The sequence below is a fragment of the Misgurnus anguillicaudatus genome, chromosome 7 (genome assembly GCF_027580225.2).
Source record: "Misgurnus anguillicaudatus chromosome 7, ASM2758022v2, whole genome shotgun sequence".
Classification (NCBI taxonomy): domain Eukaryota; kingdom Metazoa; phylum Chordata; class Actinopteri; order Cypriniformes; family Cobitidae; genus Misgurnus; species Misgurnus anguillicaudatus.
Window position 1 is genome coordinate 1191829 of NC_073343.2, and position 8994 is coordinate 1200822.

The following is an 8994-nucleotide window of genomic DNA, read 5'->3' on the forward strand; positions in this document are numbered from 1 at the left end:
AGTTTCACCGCATTTAACGTAATGAAACCTCCACCTCAGGTGGGGAAGTATGCATCTGTAAGTTACAAGCAATTGTAGTCATGAGACGGAAATCTCCATGTCGTGATGACTTTCTGAAAAACGCGTCAATTGAGGTCACCAGAATTAAGCAAGGGCGAATGAGTATAATAAACCGAATCACAATCAATAGGAAATTAATTCATACCGTCTGATTTGAGTGCATGTTAGATGTAAAGTAGGTTAGTGTGCATGCTTATAGGTGCACTGTGGCCTATAAAGTATTTGGATACTTCAGCAACATTTACAAAGGTATAAATGTCATTGCAATACATAATAAAACCTCAAACCAAGAGTTGTTTATTGCAAAGACAGCACAATGCAAAACATTTCATCCTGTCTGCAAAATCCAGGTTAAAGTCTTTAATGATCTAATGATGAGATTGCATTATGTAGGAGGATTTCAAACAGTAAAAGACAAAACAATGACTTTAGCTGGGTTTCACACACATGATAAACTACACCCATCTTTTTTGCAAGGACATTTTTCTTTTTTTTATACAATAAATGACCTTAGGACGGTTTGGTTAATAGAAATGGAAAGTTCATTTTTCTTGTTTTTTACAAAAACATTATTTGTACAGTATGTAAGTGCATCTAAATAAACTCAACTGCTGAAATCATATTGGTTATGTCTTTAATTCATAAATCAAGATCTTATCAGATTTAAACGTGATTGAGAAGCTATATTGTGGTGCGGGATTGTACTGTGGCGACGCAATACACCAAACATTTCTGCTGACACAATGATATGACACGGCAGAAAATGTCCCATCAAAGAATTCATCACAGGAAGTGCACCTACACCACAGCGAATGCACGAACAGGCCCCTATATATAACCTGCAACTACCATGTAGATCAGAAGTTCATCAGTACAGGCGATATTTAATACCAACACAGAGTGCAACCATGTTTACAACTTTCAGCATCCAGTTCCTCACAGTAAGTATTTCTAAAAACGATTATGGACTACTTAAAACTACTGTATATCATAAAATAAATGTGTGTCTGTGTTTCACAGGTAGCTTGCATGATGGGACTTTTAATATCATTTGGGGCCGAGGCGGCACCTTTCAAAATTAGGCCATCAAATCCATCATCATATCGACTGGTCTTGGATCCAGATGTCAGACATTCATCCGACCCGATTCGTCCAATAAATAATGACTCCATCTCTCCATGGACTTACACGTAAGTCTTTAAGTTTCGAGAACTCTTCAAAATGCTTGGTTGTTTTCAAAAAGGGATAGTCGTTTGCAGTGCTCGAATTGAGGAGGGGCTGGGGGGATCCGGAACCCCCCATAAGGCATTAGCGACCCCCTATAAGTCAAAATTATACTTGGGAGGGGTCCCCTCAGATATTTTTATTTTAGTAAAGATAATGTTGACAAACCTGGGGGCTTTTTATGAAGGTAAATTCTGATCTAGTTTAAGTCTGTAAATTTTGGATTGCTTTTCCTTGTATCGATGTTACATAAATCATACATTTGCATTCAAAGGTAGTAATGTGTTGCCATTTTAGGTTTGCTGCTATGTCATGGTGGGGACCCCCCAATCAATTCGAGCACTGGTCATTGGGTTAAATTAACTCAGAAAAGGTTTATATTGCATTTAAACAAATTACAACCCAATAGGTTGGGTTTATCCCTTTTTGACCCAACGCTGGGTTGAAAATAGCTCAGCAATATCTGGAAGGCTAGTAATGTTTCACAAAGTCACTAACTGTGTCTACAGATAGGCTGCAAGTGTTATGGTGTGACTGTTACCAACACTAACCTAGAATATCCCATGATTCATTTTGTTTTAGGTTCACGAATGATGAGAACTTGTACCCTCAGCACATTGCACAGGCCAGATGTTTGCTGACCGGATGTTTGATCAATGGCGTCGAGGTCCACGATTATCAATCCAAACCCATTATCAGTCAAATCCTGGTCCTGAGGAGAATTCATGGTGACAAGCAGAGCTACTCCTTCAGACCCGAGTATAAAACCGTCTCGGTGGGCTGCACATGTGTTCGGCCGCATGTTGAATATGCTTGAACCTGGAGATACATTTTGTGCTGTTTGTGACTTAGATTTTGTGTATTCTACTCACAAATATCGGTATTACAAGACTTAATTTATTCATAATGACATCATAAATGTGTTTGCATATGTGGGCTATTTATTTATTATCACTAAACTTTTATTTTATTTTACATTTATGCTAAATTTCGTGCTGTTTGTGACTTAGTGTTTTCTACTCACGAATATTAGTATTAAATGAATTAATTTATTTATAATGACATCATAAATGTGTTTGCATATGTGGGCTATTTATTTATTATCACTGTTTTTTGTTTAATTTTACATTAAGTTTGACATTAAAATAATTTTGTATAAATTATTTATTTATTGCTGTTAGCTTGTTTTTAAAACTGTGGCTAATGCATTAAATTATTTATAAACTACAAACATTTGCTTGTATGACTTGATCTTCAAAACATTATTCGGGTACAATTCAATGACCCCGAGGAAGTCACACGGACAAAACTGTACCAGCAGTTCTTTAATTCCATCTGCCTCTAAAATATATCTCACAATTTCTGTACATTTGCAATATATAGCCAAATCAGATGCCAGCTGATCGTGAGGCAAGTGAACATATATATACAGTGGCAAAAGCTTGAGCAGTTTACCAAAAATAGACCCTTAAGGACAAAACAAAAGACACATGAGCAAAAACTGTCTGTGCAAACATCACTCACAAACACTCATTTTTGGCACTGTTGGCGTGTAAGCTCAACACAGAGACCACAAACATCTCTGTATCGTTCGGATTAAAGTCTTTGCTAGCTGGCCGATACACTATTCGTCTGACAACGCGGCCGCCGTACCTTACAATGATATTATATCATAATCTGGTAATCTCTTATGTTCCAAGCTAACAAGCTCAGCATGATATTCAGTCCTTTGGCGAAAGGTCTCCTGTATGATCAGCGTGTGTTGTGAGAAGACCTCAAGGCACCTGGAACATAAAGTTCAGAGATATAGCAATTAGGGACAGGCCAAAAACCACACGGTCACACACCAAATGGCTTCTCATATGTTTTATCAACTGTGTCATAATAGCATGCAAACATACACTAACATTTCGATGATCATTTTAGCTAAGGGTACGCTTGTGCAAATACAAAGCAAAACTAGCGTGCTAAGTACACATCACCTCTAAGTACGTATACATGAAACAACAGTACACACATCGTATAACACTTAATGCACATTTTAGTTTCACCATGTCTTGCTTTTACCATTGTTTAGTACATGCAAAACTACTAGGATGGTGACTTGTACATAAATGACTCACTATAAGTACAGTGTGTGGTTTTTCAAACACAGTTTGACGGTAAACAAATCAATGATGGCTTTAAAATCTTGATGTCCAATTCGAGATCAAAGATACACAAAGCGTTTTGTGTGGCAGCAAATGTTGCTTGGGTTGCAAAATATCTTAAGATTGGCCTTGTAATGATTTGCTTATGATAAGGATCTGTTGTATTTGCACAATATAAACGTTCTTGTCATTCTACTGCCAGTCCAGATCCAATTGTTCTTTGTTTTTCCTCACCTCCTCAGCATGCTTGTCCTGTTAAAACAAAACAAAAAGAGGAAAGACTATTAAATAATAGCTCATTTTGTAAAGGCACACTTTAATAAAGAAGTCTAAATAGTTGGCGTGTCCCAAATGGCACAAACAAACTTAGAAAGTCAACAAGATTTTAGGATGTCCAATTTTTCATTTAGGTTTCATAAGTGTGCTTATAGTGTGGATTTAGAGGAAGGCCACAAAGGCTTATGATGCCATTTTGGACAAAACCAATGAACGCACCAGCAAAGATACAGAAATAAATTGCATTTCATTGGGTATTTAAAGATACAGTGCACAATTTCTGTACCACTAGATGGAGCAAACATACTTCTTTCCAAAAAGTCTTTCAAAACTTTGTCTTACATGGTTAGGACAAACAGGCCTTACCAAAGGCTCAGATTTGGGGTGTAACTAGTAACACCCCAAATCTGAGCCATTACTAAGGCCAGTGGTTCCAAACTGTATAATCAAATATAGCTACCAACCAACAGCACTACATTGTATCGCGATTAATCACATACAAAATAAAAGTTGGTGTTTGCCTAATATATTTGTGTGTAATATGTATGTATATATAAATACATACATACATGTATACATTTAAGACATTTTTATTTACGTAGATATTTTTTAAATGTATATAAAATATAAAACAATATCAAAATATAAATAAATAAATAAATAATAATTAAAAAATATATATAGTTTGTGTTTGCATAATATATTTGTGTGTAAAAATAAAAATTGTAAAAATAAATAAATAAATAAATAAATATTTACTATATATTTTTTATTTTTAATATATATATATATATATATATATATATATATATATATATAAAATAAAAAAATATATAGTAAATGTTTCTTATGCAAAAGCAAGCTTTTATTTTGTATTCAAATTAATTGTGATTAATCTTTTGACAGCCCTATTTAATTCAGATTTTAAGTTTGAGATTAATTTCAGTTAATTTCATTTATTTTCTTTTGGGGGCCGCGAAGGGATACACAAAGGGGGGTACACTCCGAAAAGTTTGATAACCACTGGTTTAGGCTAATGTTGCTATGTTGGTATACTCAAATAAGCAGACTGCAATTACATTTGATATCACCAAATGTACAAAAATTACACACTGCGCCCTTAAAAATGTAATCAGGTTATGATGTCAATATTGGCTGTCCTTCTCCTGAAGACGCTCCAGCATGGCAGCAATGTGCGCCTCCCTGTTTTCTTTGTTCATCTCCATCCTTTGCTCCAGTTTTTCTTTGGCCATCTTGATGAAGTTGTTGTGTTCCTCGATGGCTTTCTGGGCCACCTCGCGTTCATGCTCTCTCTTCTCAGCCAGATGTTTCAGAAGCTCTGCTTCTTGACACTGAGAGATTTGATGGGGCGGGAGAACAATATAAGATATGAATATATAAGTAAATGCAAAAAAATCAAGCTAAATATGCATCTTTGCTAAGAATATCTTCCACAGAAGGCACTTTTTCTCACTTTTCTCCTCTCCTCAGCCGCTTCAAGTTTCTTCTGGATCTCTTCCAGTGAGGGGTCCCTGCGGGGTGGGAAGGTCGGGTGAAATTCCCTCTGTCCATCGAAGGATGGTGGTCTGAGGATGACCTCAAACGCCTGGCCTGATGTTCGCTTGTTAAGCTCAATGACCTCCATATCTTTAATGATGCCCAGGTTGAGGTCCACAACATCTGAAGAGTGCAAACAGATAACATAAGTCACAAAATTATAATGTCTAAAAAAGTCAATGCAAAATATGTATGTACATTGAAAATCTTAGATGCTTTTAGATGAAGTCACCTTGTGTTTTCTTGGCGGGCTTTTCTCGAGGTTCTGGTAGGATGCAAGAGCAGAAGAGAGACACCAGAGGGAGCTCTCTCATCTTCTCTCTGTATGCTGCCAGAGGGCAGAGAAAAAGAGAGATATTTTGAGTTAACGCCATTGATGTAATACAATTTGCTTATACATCAAAACACAAGTTCACAAGTGGATCTGTGCAGCACACTTACCTGCCAGAGTCATCTTTCCGTTCCACAGCTATAGCGTTTCAAAGTCACCTCCTAAAGGAGACAAAAAAGATGATGTCATCAGAAACCATTCAATCGATTTCTCTTGATATGCCATTGTCCTCAAATAAAGGTCTCACTATAGTTTAGCCATCGCAGCATTTTGCCTATAGCAGGTGCAGAGGGATCATTACACTTAACAAGTGCACATCACACCTATATTGAAGCACACAAAATAAGCTATAACCTCAAAACCTTATGGATCTAAAACCAGCGAATGAAGCCAAGAGTAACGTACTCGATTGTAGTCGTTCCCAAGAAGATTTGGAAATAATCTGACTTGTTAAGGGCTGAGGGTTGTCTATCATCCTACGCGACCTTTACTTTAAGGCTTTCTCTATTCTGCTGTGCCTCTGCGTCCCCGTGCCCCCTCATTTCCCACGCTTGAAACAGCTACACATCGTGAAACTTTACCATCTTGTGACATTAAAATGAAGGGCATTTTATTCCGTAAGTTTAACTTCAGCATTTTAACTTTCGTAAGAGTCACTGGATATCTAACACACTGTGATGTTCACCAATTTTGCATATATTTAAAAAGTGAATTTTATTGCTGCAAGTTTAATTAATACTAAATATTTTGGTATACAACCCAATAAAAAAAGCATTCAAAATACTACAGATTTTTACCTCAGATATGCCAAATGAAATTAGTACTAAGAGGTGTACATGCACACTTTTGTTTTCGGTTATGATTCACACCATGCCATTTTCATCACCTCCCACTTGTTTGTGGGTGAAATAAGAGCTTGCTGTTTTTAAAACGCAGAGGGGTGCAGCGCTATGAGGGGCTGTGGCCTTTAGCACCATCAACATGTAATTACATCTCTCAATACCACCCACATTACCGACCAGAGCACGCTCACTGCGGGACCACCACATATATTCAAATGCACAACTTTACCTAACACCTCCCACCTTAATTTTGCACTATGCAGTGCAGTTTACATAAGTAGAAAATGTATGCATAGCATAACTGCAATCTTGTTTGACAATAACTACTTTATGTTCTGCTTATACTTAAAAGTTAAACAAATTTAATAATGCACGCCCATCATGCATGGAAAACAACTTAAGTATGTACAAATAAAAACATATTGCAATTCATGCATTATTCTTAAATGCAAAACAGATGCACAGAAGTGCATAAACAGAATAAAATGAACTGTCAAATTTTATAAATGCAAACATTTGTTAGCCATTGTCTCCTGCAAAAGCATAAAACAGCATTCATCACAATTATAAGACATTTATCATAACTCACCGGCTAAGTGTCGTAATCTTCTGCTTGAGTCTTTACGCTGCGTTCAGTCTGACCGTCTGCTGCTGTTTGGATGCTCAACCTGGCAGCATCAGCACCACCTCTGCTAGATAAAGCATGACATCACCTTCCAGCTCTGTGATTGGTCGAGAGGGATGCAGGCTTCTGATGGGCTGGGATGGTTGGGAGTGCAGATAGGGGGTGGTTAACTCTTTGTTGTGAAATGAATACAGATTTCAAAGGGTGGGAATTATGCAGGTTTATGCAAACGTAATGCTATATTATATTTTAAATTTAGTTAAATGCAGCATTTAAAAATGCCCACTAAATTAACACAGAGATTATTTTATTACATTTACGTTAATGATTTCATATTTCTACATTAACAAGCAAATACAGGTTGTCCCTGTGGCTTAGTTGGTAGAGCAGTGCATTAGCAGTGCAAAGGTCAATTATACATAAAATGTATAGCTTGAATGCAAAGCAAGTCGCTTCGGATAGTGTTTGCCAGATGCAGCCTAAATATAAAAGCTAAAATTTGGCTTTTCTGCATGCAAATGCGTTTCTTTTTTGGTTCATTTTAGTTTAGAAAGCGATTAAATCGTGCGCTAAGCCAGTTCTGTCTGGTTTTGGAGCCGTTTGAAATGTCATGTCTAAAAACGGAAAAGGACAGATAGCTGTGTGTCATTTTCTCACTCATGGATGGATATTTGATGACTGTGACACAGTAACCTTGCCAACATGCTTGTCTGGATGCAGTAAGACCGGGCCTGTTTAAACAGCCCGTCAGTTCATCTGTTGCTTTGGTTCTGTGCCAACTCAACTATTGAAGTTTTCACATTTTAAAAGAAGGTTTGTTTAACAAAAATGTTCATTTTGGGGGATAAACCTAATTTTACTACCACATTTATGCCAATTTCATCATTTGAAGCAAATAAAGGCTTAATTTTATGGCATTTAAAATGATTGGATTCATAAATATGTGAGCCATGACATCATAGAGAGAAATGATCTGGAGAAGCAATTCTGGTAGATTTTGGCATCCGAATGTGTTTATCTTCACCTGTTTGCCGTGTAGGCTGCAAGCGCATGTGAACTCTCTCAGGTATGGTAAAGATGGAAATGCTCCCAGTGGTCTGATATGGAAGTTGAATATGGCAGAACAGAACATACTGTACCCGCTTTATTTCTCGACGGCACAACGAGCCTCTGACATACCCTATACCTGTCACACGTCTCCATATATAGATGCATGCAAAACAAAAGATCACCAAACACCTATTGCAGCTGATGTAATGCACTCGAATGATGTATAAGCAGATAAATCGTGCAAGACCACAGAAAGGATCCCCCACCCATCCACACTGGGTTTGTATGCTGCGTGTGATCGTTGAAAAGGGGCTGCGGGGGGAGGGGAGACAGCGGGACTCGGCTCTCATCTGTTATTCGACTCGCACTTTGCCGATGATGTCATCCAGCTGTCTGCGAGATGGAGAGTGGTGTGCATGCACACAGGGTCTCACATGGCAACAGAGCAGAAAATGCAGCAAGCGAGGCACCCGTATACGATAACAAAGAACAGATGCATTCTGGGAATTGTGTGTTGAAAATCCAATTCGGAGTAAAAACCACAGCCTGTAAGGATTGGAAGGGGGGGGCAATGAGCCTTCAAGGAAAGCCTGATCATCGCTGGTAACATTGCAATGATGTCATTTCCAGCCAATCAGAAACGACACTCTGGATTCTCTAGTCAGAATGATGCGGTTTCCAGTCCACATCTGACCTAAAAGACATCAGCAATGATGATGAGGCTGATTACGCATTTAAGCACCAGCCATCGTAATCCATATTTTTAGTTTTATTTAATATATTTTATACTTTAAAAAATATAAGGGCTAGGACATTCCTATGCAGTTTCTAAGGGGTCAGGAATTTTTTTGTGCATTGCTGTGCGGTTGCTAGGCTGCT

The 8994-nt window shown here is 37.6% G+C and overlaps 2 protein-coding genes across 3 annotated transcripts; one reads left to right on the forward strand and one right to left on the reverse strand.

The window, feature by feature from the left end:
- The first annotated feature begins 175 nt into the window (after positions 1–175).
- Positions 176–2390, forward strand: il17a/f1 (interleukin 17a/f1). The gene is made up of 3 exons (XM_055173134.2): positions 176–1001; positions 1081–1250; positions 1867–2390. Exons 1-3 carry the CDS (start codon positions 873–875, stop codon positions 2099–2101), a joined length of 534 nt encoding a protein of 177 aa, XP_055029109.2. The 5' UTR covers positions 176–872; the 3' UTR covers positions 2102–2390.
- A 206-nt stretch (positions 2391–2596) lies between these two features.
- On the reverse strand, positions 2597–7156 carry stmn4l (stathmin-like 4, like). 2 transcript variants are annotated; one of them, XM_073869208.1, is made up of 7 exons: positions 7030–7154; positions 5709–5759; positions 5500–5595; positions 5185–5390; positions 4867–5062; positions 3669–3682; positions 2597–3068 (listed from the first exon to the last, which is right to left on the reverse strand). In XM_073869208.1, the coding sequence occupies exons 2-7, from the start codon at positions 5719–5721 to the stop codon at positions 3060–3062; spliced, it is 534 nt and encodes a 177-aa protein (XP_073725309.1). In that variant the 5' UTR covers positions 5722–5759; positions 7030–7154; the 3' UTR covers positions 2597–3059. The 2 variants fall into 2 exon arrangements, with proteins under 2 accessions (XP_073725309.1, XP_073725308.1); XM_073869207.1 differs by lacking the exon at positions 2597–3068 and having other exon boundaries at positions 3136–3682; positions 7030–7156.
- Between the last annotated feature and the right edge of the window lie 1838 nt (positions 7157–8994).